General features: G+C 37.1%; 1 protein-coding gene across 2 annotated transcripts; it reads right to left on the minus strand.

The window, feature by feature from the left end:
- Positions 1 to 9,756: 9,756 nt before the first annotated feature.
- LOC145214603 (b(0,+)-type amino acid transporter 1-like) lies at positions 9,757 to 19,173 on the minus strand. Of its 2 annotated transcripts, none has more exons than XM_080083163.1 (12): positions 18,998 to 19,173; positions 18,683 to 18,830; positions 17,689 to 17,838; positions 16,989 to 17,084; positions 15,874 to 15,999; positions 14,885 to 15,026; positions 13,550 to 13,673; positions 12,984 to 13,087; positions 12,699 to 12,795; positions 12,032 to 12,181; positions 11,549 to 11,717; positions 9,757 to 11,277 (listed from the first exon to the last, which is right to left on the minus strand). In XM_080083163.1, exons 1-12 carry the CDS (start codon positions 19,082 to 19,084, stop codon positions 11,204 to 11,206), a joined length of 1,467 nt encoding a protein of 488 aa, XP_079939289.1. In that variant the 5' UTR covers positions 19,085 to 19,173; the 3' UTR covers positions 9,757 to 11,203. The 2 variants fall into 2 exon arrangements, with proteins under 2 accessions (XP_079939289.1, XP_079939290.1); XM_080083164.1 differs by having other exon boundaries at positions 18,988 to 19,032.
- Between the last annotated feature and the right edge of the window lie 3,710 nt (positions 19,174 to 22,883).

The following is a 22,883-nucleotide window of genomic DNA, read 5'->3' on the forward strand; positions in this document are numbered from 1 at the left end:
TTTTGTATAACTATTTTGTTCGTACACTTTGGGCCTTTTTTCTAATCCACGACATTCCAATAACCAAATTAAAAGGATTAAATATTTTTACTTCATACTGTTTTTATTCGCATACATTTTCATTAGACCCATGAATGAATATAAAATTACGAATGCCTAAAAAGATAAAAAAAACACTGTGCATGGAAAAATTCATATACGTCAAGACTTCAAATACATGGTCGACCTCAAGCTGTTTATAAGTCCAACCAGTGGTGGGGTTCAAACCCACGACCTTTGGCACTAAATACCGAACTCCTGTCGAATATACATCATCTAATACTTAACATGGTCATTCATTGAGCATAACGCAAGTGATAACAAATATTTAAAGAGACGTTCTAAACTGATGATTGCTGCATTACCAGTACAAAGATTAGGTCATGAACGAAAAAAATTTAAGAACGCACAAATAAAATGTAAATATTTTTTAAAGTTAAGCTACCGTTTCGTCAGTTGATCTTTAGCAGCAAGTGCAAGAACACATCTTACAGGCAAAAATATTGCACACAGAAAAGAATATAACATTGTCCACTGATTTCATTTAAACACTAATTTTCGTTTTATACAATAGATTGGAAAACGCTTTAACGTCGTGTCAAGGTCAACTTTCCACATTTGTAAAATAAACTTTCCACATACATTTGTAAATAAGAACTTTGTAAAATAAAACTGAGTAAAGAGTTCCTTTCACTTTTACCGCCAAAGCAATCTTACTGAAATCAATTTTCGACATAAAAGTGTAACGACCTTTTTGCAGAATCGTATGCTGAAAATCCCAACGCTATGAATTTAAGAGCACTTAAACTTTGTCTTTTCGAACAAACGCAGCGTCATAAAAGCATTGCCTAGCTTTGTTCCAGGGCTGTGCAGAACAAATTTGACATGAAAGAGTTTAATTCTGGCCAGACACGCCGACTTCAGGAACTCACGCTTGCCAAACACTTATTTTCGATGGCAAGGAGCCAATTGTTCTATGTTCATGGAATCATGAAGCAACTGGTGAAAGATAGACCTATGAGACTTGGTATGTGTTGAAAGACTGTTTCATCGTATCTCAATCATTCATAAACTTTACCCAGTGGATTACAAGTTTACCAAAAAGGGCTGTTTTAACATTTAAAACAAAGAGGTGTATCAAAATCACCACATAATACTTCAGATCAAAACAATCGCTTGTCTATATGAGCTGATCCCAGTACTGAATACAGGTGCAAAGTTATAACTTTAAAATCATCACAATTTTAGTTTATGCTTATTCTTTGAAACGTACAACTAACGCTTTGGATATCAAAAATTATGATGAAAATGAAAAGTTAGTATGCCTTGTGGGTAAACCTTCACCGATTTGACGGTTTTATAAGACCTTGTCTTTGATCTGAAGTACCTACTGGCTGAAACAGTTATAGATTTCCTGTACACTGAGTCAACATCCTAAACTTGCCTTCATCCTCCACCATAAACATGTGGTCAACGAAAAAGGCCACAAATATCCTTGTTTAACTTGTTACCTTTCCGTTGGCGAAAGTAATAAACCTTTGCCCTAATATGAAACTTTCAATTTTCTTAACAAAATTGATGTTTTTTGTAACGAATGTATTAAAACGTGGGTACACAACGGTGTATTCTTCTAACAACTGTACTACCTGTTTAAAAACAACATTTTTGTAATGTTTCTAGAACGGTACACATGCTTAACACAAAAGCATTTCCGCCTATCAAACTATCGCTGTATTGGATACGAAATATCGCCTGTTCAAAGTTTGCTCACCACGTACTGCCTCAAATTATCCACTAAACAACATAAATCTTCAGTTCTACAAATCATGTTATACATGTTCAACACAAAATCATTTCCGTCAAACTATCACTGTATCGAATACAAAATATCGCCCGTTTTTCTTACGTTCAAAGTTTTCCTTACAAGCTCTACACGTACTGCCTGAAACTCGGCAGTAAACAACAGAAATTTTCAGTTTTACAAATCATGTTGTTGTTTTGGGGCAAAGTGCAGACATCTCATCCACCAACCCCATCCCCGTGTCCAAACCAAATGTGACTAATCGAAAAAAGTCAACAGAATCGCAACCCACGCCCTGTGATCTCACCTGAGTAAATCAACGACCAGACTGCCTCAATCGCAACATAATATTATGATGTCATAAGCGTCTCTTGTTCGTCACAATGATCACGCGCGGATCGAGTTCAACAAGTGCGTAATGAGCATTGTTGTGTCACAATCCGCCGGATGATTGCCCGTCTCGCATCGCTTGAGCCGTGTCACGTGGTGTAAAGGCAGCAACAAATCGTGCCCAGTTGCCGGGGTGATAATTATATCGGTTGATAGCAGGGTAATTATCGGGCAAATATATGAATGGTACTTCGGCTCGGCGCGGGTAAATTGATTTGCAAAATTTCGCCAGTCTATATTATTAAGCGGAAATTTCACATCATTACAGGTATGTTAACTTGTAGACGACCGCCCTATTGACCACGATAGCAGGGTAATATTTTGTAAATCGCTTTTCAGCAAACTCCACCTTAATTGAAATAATCATAACTAATGTGTGCTCGCTTTAACGGAGTTTTGCTTTTGTTGCCCTATACGCAGGGTTGTCATACCGTCCTTATTTCCAAGATTTATCCTTGTTTTTGTTTTGTCTTGAGTCCGTATTTTGTGTTATTTTCAACAACTACAAGGAACAGACTTAATGAAATGAAAATTAAATCCCTGCAATGTAAAAGTAAACCTAGACCTGAGCTGTCGTGAGATGCACAAAGTATTTTCTACGAACAAAAAGTTGCTGTAATAGATTGTTTCTAGCAAAATATATGCCATGTGATTTGTCATGGCTCGTATAAATACAAACATTTGTTCAAAAGCGTTTGTTTCGTTTCATATGAAATTTAATTTTTCGTTTGTCCTTATTTCGATGGCTATACGCAACAATCTAAACGTCTAAGATAACACGAACAACAAATTTGCGTCTTAACGCATCGCCACAGAAAATGTGAACTATTTATAATTGAACATTCTTCAACGCCACGCTCTTGTAAACGAACAAGACATTGATGTAGGTTTACATTGTAAAGGATTTACTACAGGATCTTCACACTTTCTTGATTTACTAAAGAATCTTCACACTCTCCTGCACTAAACAGCAATTCTGGGGCAGTTTTTCTAAGCCAAATAAAACCGATCATCTTATATATATTAGTTTCGAAATGGAAGAAACGCTTTGATTTTTTGCATTGTTGTCTAAAACTTTAATTAGTTGTACCATATTTTCTGCCTCCGATTAAAAAATTAAACATTATAACATTCCCACAATGCAACACCTCTAAAATTTACCAAAACGCCTTTGAATTACAAGACTCAAGGACAAAGAGTTTCATCTCAAGTTAGTCTTCACTGCAGAGCGGCGAAGCTGTTTATTTGGAAAACGAGCTTAGAGCGGCGAATTTTGCTGCAGGCGAGTTAGCGCGGCCATGAAGGCGGGCTCAACCCTGCTTCTCACTAATGCAGACTTAACGAGCCTTCCCGCAAATCGATCCAGCGATATTAAAGCCGGCGCTAGGGCATGTAGCGGAAAATTGGTAAACACGAGTACCCGGTAATGATAAAATCTTTGACAAGCTTGTTAGGAACTGACCTCATCAAATAAATACAAGCGTTACTTTGCAAACTTTAAGCCAGGGTGGCAGCAAAATGAACCAAAACTAAGTGATAAGAAAAACTAATTTTGAAAGTCAGTGTTTTAGATAGCATAGGAGAACGTTCATAATTTAGCTCCATCCTTGCCCTTTTCAAGTAAAGCAACAATCATATGTCAAAATGTAGAATACAACACTGCTGACTTGAAAAAAGATAGTATAGCAGTCAAGTGTGTAACTAAGCGTTAAATAATGAATGCAAACGGTAAAAATGCGCTTTTAAAGACACATTAACGCCGCTTTTTCCCTTTCAAAAGTGCATTGATCTTTCTAAAGAACAAGTTAATCAATTGTTGAGCTCAGACATGGCAAATAAAACTTTGTGATCAAATTCAACCAGAAAAGATACGATCTGTTGGCTTTAGTAATAGAAAACCACTCTGTTTTTGTTCGCACCTTATTCAAATAGAATCATGCATTGTAGTTTTTACCAAACTGACGCGGACCAGACCTTAAGCAAACACGAACCAGACCATTGACAAACTATTGCACTGCAGCAATGACGCTAAACACACAACCAGTGGAAATCACCAGGTTAATTGTCCACCAACCTTATGTTGTATCAATGCAAAACGCAACGTAGGCTAACTACCCTCATTTTTGCACTATAATTTTTTACAAAGTCATTACTTTGTTAACAATAAGTTCTCGATGTCTGTGCATCAAAACGTTGATTGACTTGCCAAAACTTTTCTGTTTGAAATCGTGATCAATTACAAGAGTTAGAAGTTCATACGTGAAGATAATCTGAAAATGCACACCTCATAACATTCCAATTTTAACGCGTTTGCCTGCCAGTAAAATTCAAGAAGCAAACCTGTAAAATTGTAAGTTTGAAGCACACAATTTAGCGAGGTTCCTTCATTAAGTTAAAACCAAAATAAAGTCTTTGATTGGGCTAATTGAGCTTGTTTGGTGATGGTTACTAACCAGTCAGTTAAAAATCGGTTAACCATAGTTTACAATTGCCAGATTGTAGGACTGTTTTATATCGTCTAGCAAATAACCTAAATGCTAAATGCACGTCAAAATACCAAATACCAATATCGAAAGTTTACGTAAAAACTCGTTAAAGATGTCCCAAAGTCCTAATCTCACATGACTAACAACTTCGTAACTCGGACTTTCAGCAAACCAGCATGTTGGCATACCTTAGCTGGGCCACAAAAACAGCGATCACCGAGACAAGCGGCTCCTGGCCAAAAGATACGATCGCCCACTTTCGCCTGTTCGGAGCCGAAGCGATCACACCGCGAAAAGCAAAGCCGACCTTTCATGACTCACAACAGAAAGGCGATCGTTCATGCGTTACGAACCCACAACGCTCTCGAGAAGCGAAAACACGGCCGACCCCCTTTACACGATGACTCGATTGAGTTTGGTGCGATTGGATGTTTTGTTTGTCCTTCGCTGAATGAAACGCCCCTTCCTGGAGTTTCTGCTAGTTAAACATTAACACAAACCCGCAACATCGCCTATTAATGTAAAATGAGGCAACGACTTGCAAATGGCTTATATTTTGTTGCTGCTGAATCTAAATCGTTTACCGTGCTGCAAAACTTGATTCATTGCCGTTTTCAATATGAGTCACATTTTCCGTATTCTAGAAATGATGTTTTTGGTTACAATGACAGAATTTCGTTATTTGAGACAAGTGTCTTTGAACAGCCGATTTTTGTTGCAAATAGAACCAAAGAAACCGACAACATTCCTTAGCACAGTTGCAAAATCATAAACATATATGTATCCTTGAACTGAAACATCCAAACATCGAAAACTACCAGGAAATAAAGACCTGATAAAAGGTAAACCCCAGTTTAAGACAAGTAGCTTTAAAATGTTTTCGTAAATTCAAAACAAAACCAAGTTGATGACCAAATTTGGATCAACAAACTAAACTGTACAGGGTAAACTGTTTAAAACATTGAACCGTTAATACAGCATTTCAAAAATGCAGGCCGTTACCTCATGACTTACTTTTTTGCCTCACTTTCACTTATAAACCGTACAACAAACTTAACCTTGGAGCTGGGCGTACTTAAAACAATTTGTTTACCTTATCCTACACCTACATTTTTGCCCTCAATCTTAAACTTAAAATACCCCTAACTGTCCACAATCAAACACAATGCAAACCTTAGCCAGGCTCAGTGTCAATATTCTGTACATATCGAGCTTACAACGGGTGCTGCTGGCAGGTTGCGACATCGTACAGCGCAGCGAGCAAGACATTTCGTACCAGAAGCTGCCAGCCTGAAGCTTGCGTTGATCCCCAGTGTATTGAAATGCGTCCAGGCGTGACCGCTGTTATTGGAACGCGACTTTAAGTAACGCAGAGCTAGAAATGAGGACAGTCAAAAAGTTGAGCAAGGTTCGAAATTGTTTTAAGTTTGGAGCAAATCATTCGTTTTTTTTCTGTGTTACATTTCTATTGTAAGCATGAAAAGCATGAAACTTTGTGATTCTGCATTTGATGAATTATGTTTCTTTATTCTTGCTGCTTAATATTTTACAACGGAAAGGACTACCTAATTGTTCACTAACAACAAAACACTAACTTGTCCAAGTACGTTTTAAATAATTGCATTCCTAAAACCGGTTTATCATTTGTATGTTTTTTGGTTTTTAGGTTTGTGTTAGGTAAAATTACCAGCTAAAAATTTTAAATTTTCTACAGTGTGATGCAAAAACACAAAGTTTCGACTGAGATTTCGTGCAAGGTTTAAATAACCGCACCCACACAAACAACTGAACACAATGACACTCCTCGACAGGTGGCCTTAATTTGTCACACAATAAGGGGAGAAATACATTGGAGTAAAGGGTTTTAGAATTCCCCCTCCTTGAGAATAATATAAAGTTACTCTTGGAAATCTCTTCTTTTGCAAGACAAAAACAAAATGGTTGGTGCATAATTTTGGGTTTAAATAAATTTTTTTGAATTTTTTTTAACTATGAGCACAAAAAGTGTTTTGTGCCTATAAAATCCATAATGATCTAGATCTTAACCGAAAACAAAACTGCCGAAAGCATGTATGTATGTATTCAATAAATTTTATCACAAGCGTTTGCATATAATGTTTTTGATCAAGCCAAATTTCAAGTCCTTGTCTAGTGTTTCAAAACAAACCACCGACCAAAACTATATCTTGATGGATATTTAATTAATTTCAACTTATAATTGTTTGCAGAGAGAGAAAAAATGTAACCTCATAACGAGTTCGCCGCCTAAAATGCAAACAAAATAAATTCCACATACCTTTTCTCCTTAAATCGCTGTCGTAGGATCTCGGTCTCGCGCGTTGTTTGTGGTGGAGGTAGAAACTGTTGTTTTCTGGCAGATTGCGATAAAAAATACGTGGAAACTGCGGTGATTCCCCCATTTGCGAACCGTCTCGCCACTCGGAGTTGGGAACTATTGAAAAGTTTCCCGAAATTTGCATCAGATTTTCGTTTCATGTACATTTAAGGAAGTCTGGGAACGAAAGCTAATTAGGTAAAGATTTTACTTCACACAAATTACACAATTCGTTTACTACACCTGCTAGTTTTCTTCTGTTTCGATTTTAGTTTAATCTAATCACATAAAAAATTCAAAAAAAAATGTCAAGTTGCAATACTTTTTATTAAAAGTTTTGTTAAATAATGCTAAGAGTACTTAAACAAATAAATCTGTCTTTCTGTTTTGTTTCTCACTTTTTTCCCTCAGATAAGTGTATGGCTGATAATAATAATAGAAATGCATACAAAAGCAAAATAATTTTCGTAACCGACGCTTTTTACGTTTAATTAAAGTCATGATTAAAAATTAAAAATCTTGTTAAAAATTTGCCAGAACATTAAATTAATACTCAAATTTAAATTATCACGTCAGAATGTACATTATTTATATTTCCTATTTCAGTCTATCTGCCTAATAATAATGGTCTTGCTAAAGTAAACTGAATTATTATTTGCTACAAAAACTTTCATAGTAATGAAGCCTTTGTCCGTATTATTCTACGATTCAAATAGTATGCCGTCTTTCGAATCACTCCAGTCATATTTATAACCTCTCCTCCTGCCATTTTCCCCTGTTTTGATCAAAACCGAAGTGTAACACCGCGGCAGGTAAACTTCCTTTCTCCTTAACGGGAAAATCCGAAATTGATCTTCGGGTAACTTCGGACGGCTTCGGATTATGTGGTGCAGGATCTGCATTGTGGTGGGGTGTTTACCTGTTCGTTGCGGTCTAGACGCGTTCAATCGACCGTAAATATCACAGGTGACGTAACGGGCGGGGGCGTTTTAGTCTCAATGAAGACTTTTTGTGTTACAATACAATTTCAGTTACGGTGTCTGAAAATTCGTTTCTTCAGTTAAATTGGTAAACCAATTTTGTAGATAAGGGATATTTGTCCAGAGCTGACAACGCCTGTTGATTTTGCGTGAGATAGAAGTGTTTGTTGGAAGTTTACCAAAGAATATATTTCCCACCGCATTTTATTGCTTCTGTTAAGGTTAAATAGTTTTGCTATATAGTTTCAAATTCATTTGTTGATGTAAGTTGTCCACGTATTTTACTCAACCTGTTTGTAACACCATTTCCGAAACCTGGGAATATGTGCTTATAAAATCAAATTTCGGTTTATTTCAATTTCCCAGTTACTTAACAACAATTGGTAAAAATATTCAGGAGGCAAAAAATGTTGAGCTTAAACAAATAACGTGCATCGTCAATGTTTTCTTTACCGTTTCTAGCCAAAGTCAGTAAACACCACTTCATTGTTGGTCTCGTGTATTGGGGATTGGATTGAAGAGTTTTTGACAAGCAAACTTCAGAGCATGCTGCTACGATTTGTTTCACCCGTCGAAATAAACTCAACTCAACGTTAAAAAACAAAATCAGCCAATGCCTATTTTGTCTAAAATAACAGTCCGCTATTCAAATAGAATCATTGTATTTGTTTTCAATATTACATGCAGTGGCAAATTTCCAACTTCCGTTGCACACATATTTTCATCAAACCGAAAAAAACACGCCAGGAGAAGTGGTCTATATCACGTTATGGCGGGAAAGCCCAAAAATATCTCAACTTCCGCCTGTTTGCTACCGCGATGGGTGCGATCAAAACAGATAAAATCGAACGTCTAGCGCAGCGTCAGACTGCAAAATCCGGTTTATGGTTCGCTAATCCATATCGTCTTCCGCGCACATTGTATTTTAAATGTGATGTAAATAGTCCTAAACCTCTGTAACACATTAGGTGGAGGATTATAAAGCGACAACAGAAGACGTTTTACACGATTTCGGATCAAATTTACCGAAAAAACTTCTCGTCGTTCGATGCGTCGCCACGCAAGCGCTCTTCCCGCCCACCAGGTGACGTAATACTGGGGAATTCCCCGCGATTTGCGTGACGTCGAAAGGAAACCAGGTCAAGCTGTTTCGGGAAACTAACGATGTTATCGAGATCGAGATCAATTTACTTGGGGATTTCTGCATTCTACTTCCCGTAACATTTAAGCAACCGGATTTTGTGGCCATCGCTCGTGAGTTGATGAAGTTGTGAGGGCCAAGGTTGAGGTCAAGGACGAAAATTGTAACTTTGTTTGACAGTTGACTATTTCCCGCACGTTAGATGAAAAGTTTGTAAAAAGGAACAAGAGGAAACGATGTGTTCGAAAAGCAACAAAACCGCAGAGGGTGTAGAAACAACTCCAAAAACATAACTAAGTTAAACTCGCTTGTTTAGACATTTGCTGACTCTATAACCTTTTTAGAACATAAACACTTGTTTCATTTATCATGTTTTCCGACAAAATATGTTGATTTAAGGATTTTGGAATTCCAGAGGGATGGCAAGTGCCGGCGCCCGTCAAAGGTATCACACAAACAGAAGGCAATAAATAAAAGGTTCCAGAGGCTCCTATCGCATCGATTGTAAAAAAAACACGTTGATCAAGTTCAAACTCAACTTTAACGCCTATATGTTTCGGATCAACGATCATCTGTTCAAAAAACACTCACAACCAGTGTTTATTAAGTTGCGCGTGTATTTGAACTATCACAACGAACTACACCAAATGATCACACCTGAAAAAAGAACAGGTCATATTTTTTAGTTCAGACTGGAAGGAATACTCACACCTTATATCAAAACAAGCATAAAACGAAAACAAAACTCGAATGTAGGCCTGCAAGCTAAGAATCGTTTAAATCAGCGGTTCCCAACCTGTGGGTCGCGACCCCAACTGGGGTCACCTGACAATTTGCCAGGGGTCGCCTAAGGCAGTGGTTCCCAACTCATTTTAGGCCATGGACCCCTAGCCCCAATATAATAAACTCATTGACCACTTTATTGTTGAGAAAAAATATAGTCAATGTTAATTTAGAGCCTACTAATTTTATCCTTGGGGTCACCGCAACTTGACAAATGTTATCAAGGGGTCACGGTACAAAAAAAGGTTGGGAACCGCTGGTTTAAATGATAGACATATATTAAGACTAGAGTGAAATATATATATATTTTTAATGGAACTTACAAACATACTTAAATGCATTACATTCTTGGTATGATACAAGAGTTTTCGGCTGTAACACTTTGTCAGAATGCCAATTGGCACAAACAGAATGTAAACGATAGTGTAATATTGTTTCTTTGATTTTAAATAAAACTGAGCCTATACTATCAACACTGTTACATAAAAGTTAAGGCAGATTTAGTGGAGGTAATAGTGGTTTCAAAGTGTACCGGCACAATAATTCTAAAACCAATATGAAATTTCACGAAATTTGACTAAGTTATTAAAGCGCTAACGTAAAAATTGGACGATGATATCACATTAAGGTTGGCAAACTTGGTAGCCAATATAAATGAAATCAAACTTCATTATTTGTCACAAAGAGTTAAACGCCGCATTGTTTTTTTGTTTTATGCGCCAACGAGCATGCCAAGTTGTCAAAAAAGTCGAAAAATGTCAACAAAATTTTCATGATTTGTGTAATCAAAGATGACATAAAGAATGGTAAAATGAATCGTTTTTTTTTGCGTTAAACAAAGTTTGGGTATTTTCGATATTGCCATGAAGCTTAAGCTTGTAAAATGAAAACTTTAAAGGAGATAAATTTTAAACTTTAAGATGAAATCTTTCGCAGTTACTTTTTGGAGTTGATGTACCGCAAGTAATATTTTGTTTTTTTCTGAATCACAGTATACCAGGCTTATTGAAAGCGTCATACCGAATCAGAATTGTTATTCTTGTGTGTGATTTCCCCACATGGTGACATTTTTGCATTGAGAATTGCCGTGGACCGATCAACAACAAGCAAGTCGCTCTAAAACGGCGAAAAGTGTAAAATCGAAATTTTGCAACCAAGCTGTAAGCGTAAATACGACAGCTGCTGGAGACCGATGAACGAATACGAAAATTGTATAAAGGTTGTTTGAGTTTGGGAGTTGTTAGGGTGCTACGTGTCTTTGGGGAGGGGGGCATCGACTGGCGCCACCTGGAGGAGCTTCTGCAGGAAATCGGTCACGGGTTCTGAAAAAGTAAAAAAAGTTACCAGGACAGAATCAAAATGCGAAGATACAAGAACATATATTAAACGCTTCTAAGATTATTTACAGACAAATTTCTGAGCGACTTTAACAATGAAAATGTATGCCACTATACCTTCAAATAAAAAACTGGAGCCAATTATAGCGCTTAAAAGCCTAACAAATACAAGGACACTGAGTTTGAAGTGACTCATTTCGTGCATTGTTTTCTCACAGTCATCAAAACGTCTATTTATCTCCGAGCTTTAGCTTACCCATAAATTCCAGTTTTATGTTAAAGTGAATGAAAGGGACGTAGAAGAGTAGTCCGCTCAATATAAAGAGAGCTGCGTATAGATATTCCCATGCTGGTTGTGTAATGATCGGGTAAAATATGAGGTAGAGGGCAATCACAACAACAATAATGGGAATGAAAATGGGAACCTGCAAAAATAAATACAGTTTGTACACAATCAAAACATAACCATGTTGAAAATGTCCACAATTCACCGCAGAAGCAAGCATTTTAACCAGGTGTTACGACCTTCTTATTAGGGCCTATACGATATTAAACAGGCCTAAAAATTGAACTTTGGCAATAAAGACAATCGATTAATGTTTAGGGAAGCGACTTTGGTTTATTTCAAGAGATATAAAATAGATGGTAAACAAGATATGACAGCCTCCCCTTATTCCAGTACAACGCAAAACAAATTAACTGGGGAATAAAAAAGTCCATATTCTATCTCAAATGTTACCTTGTACGGTCTGTATCTTTTCGGCTGAGTTCTGCGGAGCACAAGCAGAGCTAGAGCAGACCCACCGTGAAACATCCACATACTGAAGGAAAAATAATTCACCAACGAATCGAAGTCATTTGGAACCAGAACCAACAGAGCTATCAGTGTCTGAACAAAAAGTGTAAGTGTTGATGTATAGAAGCAATTGTGCTCTGCATTGAAAGTAATATCAGTGGACTCGGTTATCAAAACGTAACAATTCTACCTCTACTACACCAAGTAAAGTTTACAACCGCATGTTTGCTTTTGTAGAGCCAGTTTCATAAAACTGATTTTTACGCGCCCTTAAACATTGGTTCTTCATGGTTTATGCAATTCAGAAAGGTTTGAGCTTGTAGAAAGTATTAAGGGTTAGTGTCAGCTACCAGCAATAATACTTGTTGATCAAGCTGAACCCATTTGTTTTAATGCTTTGTATTTTATTTAAAACAAAAGGATTTAAACGTGCAAAAATGAGTGTATTTAAATAGTGTTAGCTATTCGACCTGATTTTGCTATATTAGATTAAAGCACGAAGAATTTAAAATTTGAAACTGAATGGGTTGCAAAAAGTTTAGAATAAGAACAATATCTGGTGGCATTGTCGACACTTTTGCCGAAGTAAAGGCAGAAAACTTATTCTTACATTAAAAAAGATTGCAGCAACTGGCGTGATTCTTTTGTAGTTGACCATGGCCAACACCTCAGGCATGTGTCCGTTTCTGGCTGCTGTGTAGATAATTCTGTAACAAAAGTTAAGTATCGTAACTTCAAAAAATAAGTTAGGAATCAAAAAGTAACTTTTCTAGAAAAATTCTCGAACGAATAAAAGACAGATGTGGTTTTTAACAACGAATTATATAGTTACTAATTCAGTCTGTTAAAATGAACACTTGTTCCTTTACTTCCGTAACTAATTATCTGTACCCACCTAGGTCCTGTTATTGTGTAACCGTTGCAACCGCCAAAAGTGGATATGGCGACACCCAGTGGAATGACCCACGACATAGCTCCAAGCAATTTTGTACCAAACGTCTGAAATGAAAAATAGCAAAATTAATATATTGATGTATTGACAAGCGGAGATGTAAATTCCATGTGGAGTTTGAATAAGACAGCCGTATGTTTAAAATATGTTCAGAAAATTGTTTGGGGTTGATGAAGTCTGTTCAAACTTTTTAATGCTCCCGACCACCCCGTTGTCTTGTTTTTATACCTCTCACCTTATTGTTTTATACTTTACACATTTACCTTGCCTATACTCGAATAGCGCAGCTTGTTTTTTGTTTTTTTTTAATTGTTTAAGATGCCCATTACTTGAAATATACATAATAAATACATCACGTTTACTTTGACTTATTAAAGTTTTTTTAGGTTTCAAAAAAGCTTTCAGATGAGTAACTGTCGCATAATTGTTGGAAACCATGAAATTTAAATCGAAACAACGAATTATTGGAACACAATAAATCTAATCGTCACAACGAAAGGAATAATTACCACAGCAACCGCTCTTGAGGACATCATTTCGGTCATGGTCAGTCCAGCCAAATAAGCGGTGTTGGTCAGCAGGTAAACCAACGTTACGAGAGGAATTCCGATGATAATAGCACGAGGCAAGTTACTGTTAAAAAATAACACATGCATTGCTCTCTTGGGATTTCATAAAGTTACATCATATCATCGGATTGGTCTAATGTCTTGAGATTAGTTGAGTTTATTTCGCTTGGTGATAGACAACATAGCAACACAATTGCACTAAAACAATCACCAAGCCGGAAATAGCTGCGCAACGTTAAAACGTTATGGAGCGCACGAAAGTGTCCGACACAATTGATGGATAGCGGTACAACGCGCTGCAGCTACACCATATTATAAGGCGTTAAGTGGCGGGAGCTCACAAGAAAGTGAGTTTGGCGCACTGTGAGTATAACACGACTGGGGGTAAACGATGGTGGGACCAGTCGCGGGGCCCTAGAATCTAACCACCTGTGTTAGGGAAAGAGGCTGGGGTTGGACAGGGAAAAAAACAACGAAAGAAACCCTAGTGTTTAGTAAGCTTACATTTTCAGAGTTATAGAATGATATAATGAGTGGCATGGCGCCAGTTTAAGGTTTCTACAAGAGAAAATAAAGTCTCTACTAGTTCAGTTCCACAGGTAGCAGAGAATTTGTACAACACAATTGTTTAAACCAGGAAATTAAATTATTTTATTCTTCCGTTCATTTTGCATACTTTTTAAATTAAAATTGCGGAACTTTTGCCCCTAAATTTTTCTGATGTTATGTACGACTAATTTTGCACCACCCACATAACTTTGCAAGGGCCAAGCAGTAGGAGCTTCACAGTAAAAGAACTGGTTTGGACCTGTGTGTAAGTTGGACAAAGCTTTTTAAATTATTAAGTCCAAGAGCTCACGTCTACGTTTTTTAAATAAGACACTTTTCGCCTACAAAAACATGCGGATGTATTCTACAAACAAAGAGAGTTCCGCCTACCCAATTTTGCCAAAAAAAAACACGCGACTTGTACCGTTTTGGCTAAATAATACCGATTTATATCACTAACCGACCTACGTAAATTCCAACACAACTAAAACATGCCAGAAAAAGCTTTGTGACATGAAAAGGTTATGGAAAGCATAGTAGGGCAAAAGGGCGAGTGGTTGTAAACACGACCTGCATTTACACCAGTGCTTTCCCACATATCCTTCCCCTTATTCATCCTGTTTTATGTGGTATCAGAAAACTGCACAAAACCCTGTATGGAATGTGAACAGGAAAAAAATTGCTGCACGTGAATCAAAAGAGCACTACTGTTTCATTTAAACTCACACGAATGGGTTCTGCAACTCCTCAGTAATGTAATTCAACTGGTTCCAACCGTCGTAAGCCCACAAGCCTTGATAAAAAGCAGTGCCGATAGTTGACCACTGGATGTCGCCAGTGAAGCTGCTTTCCAGGTTGTCGGTCAGCCCTGCGTGTTTAAACAGTTGATGGCTACTTGAGTTTTCAAAAGCACTTCAACCTTGCCCATTGAAGCGGAATGAACTTATGCGTAAAACTATATAAGCAACCTTGTATGAACCGTTGGAGTTGGAAAATTTTGAAAATTTTCCATTGTCCTTAAGGATCACTGCCTTCTAAAGTACGCGAGAAGCATGTGGTGATTTAATAAGTTAATTGAGTGCTTTAAAGTTAATTCGAGACAATTTCATAACTGTTTTGGGCTACCGCACGGTTCGTCCAGGTACAAACGTTTATTGTAGGTTTGCAAGCAAGCTCTGTTCACGGAACCATCAAAAAGTGTGTAAATATTGTTAAAAAACGTGAAATGTGATTTTTCATATCTAACTGTTTTACTCTAAATTCCTCACTTAACAATGAACTTGTTGCCATAGAAGTTAGAATATAATGAACGTCAATCAGAAACTTTTGGGGCAATTTTGTTCTTCGTTAAAATACTTTGCAACTCTATGTGATGTGTACGTAAAGTTGTTTACATTTTAATAAATTCGTCGCGAGGCAATATTGCATCCAAACAGATTTTAATTAAAACGTTTGAGTTGATTTTATTTCGCTTGGTGAAAAAAACATGGCGAGACGATACCACTAAAACAATCACCAAGCCGGAAATAGGTGTGGAACGTTAAAACGTCATGAAGCGCAAAAAGCGGCCGGCACAATTGCCAGATCATGACTGAACGCGCTGCAGCTACACCGTATTCTAATGCGTTAAAATTGGGCCTAAACGTCTTGTAGATTTGTGACAATTGTATGTGAGAATTAGATTTAAGTATACCCAACTTGGAAAACATGCCCACCTGCTGATAGAGCGTAGACTCCTGTGCAGATAACAATGAATAGAGCAAGCAACTTGGCTACGGTAAAAACTATCTGAATCCTTTCAGCAATCTTTACGCTGTAGCAGTTGATGAAACCAACCAACACTGCAAAAAAACAAAAATCAAGAATAAAACGTGACAATTGTACTTGAATATTTTAACGGGATTAACGTTGCCCTTATTTGGACAAGGAAGCCCCTAGCAAATAAACATATCAATCAAACTATGTCTGTTTCCTTCTCGAGTAAACTCTTTTTATAGTTTCTTTCAAGTAGGGTCGTTCATAAGATTTAAATGAAACGCTAACTTACGTTTAAAACACAGTTTGCAATAAGATTACAGCTATATATCCTGGAGAAGGAAGGAGTGCCAACCGCATTCTGTTAAGTAGCAACTTTATTGCTATAACATGCTCTTACAAAATAAGTAATTTAAACCGATACTAACATAACACACTTTACAGCTAATGTATGGTTTACCGTTTCTGGTAAAATGTTGCGGTATTGGTTCCTTACTATATGATTGTGGGTGAATGCAGTAAAACTTGGGGTTTCGAAATGGTTTCAACAAGTTAAACACAGCAAAGGTTACGTGAACCGACCAATAAACGTTAATGATTGGTGTTGAAACCGAACAACATGTACCTTCACATCACGCCACGGCACCATCGTTAAATCAAAGGTTGTTTTTTATAGATTGACCCAATGCAAGTAAATACAACATTGTGGTGATGGCGGCTTGTCGTTAAAATGTGCCAAATTAACACGCGTTTAGTATGACTTATTGGTATGACTTACTATATATCAGTGATCTATAATGTAAAAACGATATTTGAAATTTAATATAAGGGTACATATTTCCTAATTTTAGAAAACATATTCAACTTTTGGCAAAGGTTTCAATTTTTTCTTTGACCAAATTGGTGTGCCGTGATCTCTGGTCTGTACAGGCGCTTCAGGTCTGTCCCAGTTGTGAGTTAATGTTCATATTTAAGCAAATGCTTTCATTTTATATTTATTTTGAAAGCCATTCGTCAAACCCCATTTCGTCAAACGTTTATACCTATGTTAAGAAACATTGTGTATAATACTCACGTATTGCGCATGCGCTGGTCAGTTTGATCGCCATCGCAGGAACTACATCACCGTCAGAGAAGAAAGGCCGTACCACATATTCTCCAAACACCAAACCTTGAACAGACAATTACCAGAGTTAACCACCACACTTTTACCAGAAAAAAACACATTAAAAATTAGCGCGACTTTTACCTTGCACATTATTTGTTAATGATTGTATGCGACTGTGGCTAATGTATAGTCTCATATCACAGATGATGGCATAATCATTTGCCTAAAAATCTGGACAATACAGCATGTTGCTTTTAACATCTATTTAAGTCATTAAATTTATTATTACACATTAAAGGTTTTTTTTTTTAATTAGTGACAATGTTTTTACTACATCTGCAAGTTCAAATGCTTCGCCAAGATTTATAAGGTTATGTCCTTGGTTTACGAAATTTGTAAGCTCCTTTAAATTTGTATTTTGAAGTATGATTTAGTGTAGGCAATGAAGCCATTTATGATAAGAACAGGCAATGGCATCTTCTTTCACAAACAATTTCGTACGTTACTACACTATGAACAAAGGTAACCGGGGTTCGAACCCGCGACCCTTGCATTGTATAGTTGTAGCGAAACATCGCATTGCGACATTAACAGATCACAACATCATGATGCCATTGTCAAGTAACAAAACGATGTAACCAAAAAATTCAACTACGCGAAACCTTACCTATGATGGCAACAGCAGACGGCTTTAAAACAATAGATGACGTCCATGCGAAGAGGAACGCAGGTACGGGACCAAAAGCCTCTCGCAAGTAAGGATATTCCGCCCCTGATTTCGGAATCATTGTTCCCAGCTCGGCATAGGTGAGCGAACCTATTATGACGACACAAATGATTAAAAAACAGATATGGAAACTTGAGACAATGCAGCAAACCAGACTGCAACGTGTGTATTGTGTCTCGCTAGGACGAGCAGCTTAGGAGAAAGGTGATAAACTGATTGCGCAATATACAGGACTTGTTGTATGTTTTAAGTGGCACGTTTTTGGACTTAATATAATGACTAAATAAACTGCATGAAACTTTGTGTGATGGCGCAAACATAGAAAAAAAATTTAAATACTAAGATTTCCTAATCAATGTCAAATCTGCTAAGTTTCCATGTGGCTGTTTCGTATCATTAGGATACCTGCTGATATATAGATGTTAATTTTATGACAAGTTTTTTAACAGATACACTTCCTTATTTGGATTAAATGTTGTTGTAACTTACATGTTTCTTTACGTAGAAACATTAACGTTTGGATGTACGCCAAGAGTTGTAATAAAAAGTTATGCTCAAGGCCTTGTTGGCAGTTTAATTCAATGTAAATTGTGTGTTTTAACATTTCCTGTTTGCCCGCAAACTTACAACCCTGATAACGTCTGGACCAAACCCTGTTTCAAATCATGCCTGATGAAACAAGCAGAAGATAAGAAATGACATGAGCTTGATAATAGTCAACAAACGTGATTTCTAAGTTTTCCTTGTTTAACAAATAGACCTGCACACTGAAATTTGGTAACTATCAATTGGAGTACCTTTTTGTACACACATCTACATCAAGAGGTGTTCATTTGTGCTATGTTAGCGGACGGTAAGAAAATATTTAAGATAAATTTCGACTGTAATTTCACAGTTACGGTGTTTGTTACGCATCAATGACGTAGCGGCTTACCGAACGTAGCAACCATTCCGCATAGCAACCAGATGCCAAGACTGGCTCCGATTGATCCCACATTCCGGAGGACTCCCACAGGCGAGATGAAGATCCCACTTCCCACCATTGATCCCACTATCACACTCACTCCTCCGAGAAGAGTGATCTGTTACAAGGAAAAGTATTTTCTACTTAACAATAAAAACACAAAATTTAGCAACATTGAAAATAAACAGAACAAAGTTTTTTCAAAAAAAATTATTTCAATTCCGTTTGGTCAAATCATTAAGTTGGAGTTATTTCGTTGGAGATACATTAGTAACCTTGACTTGCCTCTCGTTTTAGACGAAACTTCTTCGACAAATCTTCATCGGTTTCCATAATGTCCTTCTCATCATTATTGTTATTGTTGTTGCCCATGTTGATTACAATTTCCAGTTTATTATATTGATTCAGTTGGAAATTATTGTTAATTGCTTCGTCAAAAATTAAACCAGAGCTAAAGGATTCTATCTGCAAAAAAAGTCAAAAAACATATTTTTTCTAGTTACAAACCTACCTATACTTTGACGACCATTATTAACGAGTATCTTTTAACACTCATTATGTAAACAAAAATTCTGATTTCATGTAAGCATTTTGATTTCAAATCATTTTGAAAAATATTTATTGCATCATCTGTTACATCATAATCAAAATAAAAGCAAATATTATAGTTTTTGTAACAACTTTATAATTAACCGTAAATAGCGTGAAGTTAGAGTGTTTGTAAGCGCAAAACAACGCTACACAACGTTTTAATAGGGAAATCCTGTACACATTCTGATGCAGTTTTGACAAACTTATAATTCTTGCTTTTTTGTTACACAAAGCGCAAAACATTACCACTGGCCCCCTGTCAGTTTTGTCTTATCAATGCCATACATTCTCCACCACCCGTCAGCACTACAAGGACCTAGTCTTCTAGCGTTAAACTGACAAACAGTATTTTTTTAACAGTCTTGTCGAACCGATTGACGTCATGTAACTTTTTGCCGTACACTTAATGAAGCAAACTTTACGATGCCGAAACCAATAAGACGTCGCAAATTAGTTTAATGTACCGCGATGGACCCAGTGAATATTGCGTATTAGAGCGTACACAGTGACGAAATCAACGAAGATTAACCCCTCCCCTACTTATTTGCAAAAGCGTTTCCAACTGACCCTTTAGGCTCTAAACATGACATATCTATTTATATTTACTCATACGTCTACGATGTACGTACTTATAATCCCCTACGCACTAATTTACAAGCTGAATGATAGTTAAGTTATGTACTTTAGTGTAGCGTTTAACAATTCCATGTAAGTCACATAAGGCTCCCGACCACAATGACCAAACGATGCAACTACAGGAAAATATCGTGACATGAAAACAAGTGTAGGTTTGTTAACTCTGTTTTTAGACATGCTAACCTGCCAATATGACAACACTTGCAATGTACAGAAACCTGCATCGACCTATGCTGCCGTAACTACCGATATACAGTTCTAATCTCAATCACGCGTTGTACGCATGCGGAACGCACGTAAGATAACGTTTGGTTTTCCAAATAAACTAATCTTAATACAAAGCCCTTCAGTGAACTTATTTTAATCTCTTTTTAGCAATTTCCACGTAAAATGCGCAGGTGTCGTGTCTTTCGACACGGAATAACTTGTTTGTTGAATTCCATTGAACCGGGATTTGAAACAAAACTTCACGTCTTTGCTCTACTAATTCCAACCTATTATAAACTACAAACATAATTAAAATTAAAAAAAATTAACATGGCTGCATTTGACATTGCAGTTGACAGACCTAATAACAACACGTTCAACCACAATATACAAACTTTACAACTGTGCGGAAGGAAGTTCTCACCGGCTATCGGTTGTGGCTGTGTCAACACAACAAATACGTGGTAACAATTGTCAGCTTTTGTTTACAAATATAGCTTGATGTTTTGTTCTGAGACGGATCAAATTTTCGACTGCCTGAAACTAGTTCGAGAACCGGCTTGAAGTTGGTCCAAATTAAATATATCTGTTTGCTTGTCATGGCACAAATATATTTGAGCTAATGTATAACTGTGTCAATCTTTCGGTGCGGACTTTTTTTAAATCCGTCAAAAATCGAACTTTTAACTGCATTAAATTATTGCTTAAAGTTTGTAAAATACGATAAGTTTTCTACGAAGTACCTAATGTTTAAAAGCATTTCAATTAACATGAAAGTTGTTTCGGAGTGTCATTTAAAAGTTTTTTGTCTTGACAACAAAAAATTCCATCCCAAACATTCTTCGGCACGAATCTTTGGGGTCCTGCAGAATTATTTCTTTCAAATCACAGGCCACGGTTTTGTCCCGAACTGTTGGAAAAAGGGATTCTGTACATCGTTGCTATTTACCAAACTTAACTCTGTGCATAAATCACTTTTTCTTATCTTTCCCAACCTGTCTTCTCTGTGACAGCTCATCCTTCTTTATCTCTTGTGTATTGCAAGACAGCTAATACAAGAAAAGATGACGTAACATGCTTTTTCTGTCGCTAATTACGCCTGCAGCGAACGAATATTCCAAAGCTTCTAAGCGTTTGAACCTTGCGTGTTCGTGTATTCTGCATTATGCGCTTATCTACAAAAGTGGTTTCTCAAATTCAACTCATCTACTTGGACTTATGATAACAGCAGTGATTGCTAAAACTTCTCCATCAAATGCATTCAATGTACACTAGCTGTCTTGAAGTTTTTTTATCAAGGTCCTTTAAATTGTCCAATTAAAATCATGAAGTCCTTTTAGAATAGATGCCAAATAGCAAAACAACTGCAACTTGGAAACCACTTCACTATGTATTTCTTTTCGAATCACAACAAAGTGCATATCGTTGTTAAAAAAGTTGCTACGCCGTTGTGCAGACATTTCAGAAAAGTTTCACAACCATCGGCCTATTATATCCGGGATGACCGCTGTGGTAAATTTAAACCACCCTGAGTACAAGTTAAAGTGCTTCGCACATTAACCAACAACGTACGAATTCGCTTTAAGTGGTTGTTAGAAACACCGCCGAAATGGTTTAGCCAGGTTACTTCCAGCGGTCCAATGCAAGTAAACCGGTTCCAAAGCTTCATTCCAGCAAGTTGCTAAAATTGCACATGTTTTGTAGACTAGCAATTCTACAACTAGTTGACTTTGCAAATTAGCAATGCAGTTAGTATTTTCGTATCTTCTCAAAACGACATTGCAATTGTTCCCCTAAAAATTTCAATTAGATAAATATAAGACAAAGGTCATAGTCGTAACATAAACACGTTTTTAGGGGGTGCAAAGAGGGGGGGCAAGACAGCCCTGTTAGGGTGAGGTCAGTTATCCATCACATTTACAACTAATCACATCAGGTCGTCAAGCCGCAGATGGATTGGAAAACTCCAAGTGGCCCATTGAGAACCATTTCGCGTAAAACAACAAAAGAATCCGTTGTTACGTAGACAAAAGAAAGCGCTGCCACAGCAGGACCTCTTGAAATGAACAAACCGGTGAACTGGGTCAAAGGTCGTGGGTGACCTTAAAATGCCGGTGGTTACGCAATAATGGTCAATGTGACGCGAAAATAGATTTTGCGACGGACTGGTTCGATCTCATCAAATAGGTTTTGCTGATTCAGGTACGCCCAATCTACATTGTGATTTCCCGAGAATTTGAGTATGGCTCACCAAAACAAAGAATTACCATTTTAAAGCGCCAGATTCTGTAAACGGTGTAGCTGCAGCGCGTTCAGCCATGATCCACCAACTGTGCCCTCCAACTTTTGTGCTTCATAACGTTCTGGCATTGCGCAGCTATTTCCGTACTACTGCGTTGCTATGTTTTCTTTCAGTAAGAGAAAAGAACTCAAAGTCTTATATTATATACCACACTGCAAAAAAGCCTTGAGTTGTCTATTTGTTGGAACAGTCTATTCAAAATAAAAAACAACAACATCAATTTCTTAAATTGTTGCAGTTGTTGAAATTCTGGTTCAGTTAAGCTCGACACGTATCTTTTTTTCACATCGTAGTTACATGAGTGCTTTAATCAATAGTAGTTATTCCTTCAATCTCCAAGGATGACTAGGTTGATTAAAACGAATTGATTTTCGTAAATGCGGGAAATTAAAACGATGCCTATCGGTTTAATTTAATCTGGTTCTATCATCTGCC

Source organism: Phallusia mammillata, chromosome 2 (assembly GCF_965637545.1).
Source record: "Phallusia mammillata chromosome 2, kaPhaMamm4.hap1.1, whole genome shotgun sequence".
NCBI classification, from domain to species: Eukaryota; Metazoa; Chordata; class Ascidiacea; order Phlebobranchia; family Ascidiidae; genus Phallusia; species Phallusia mammillata.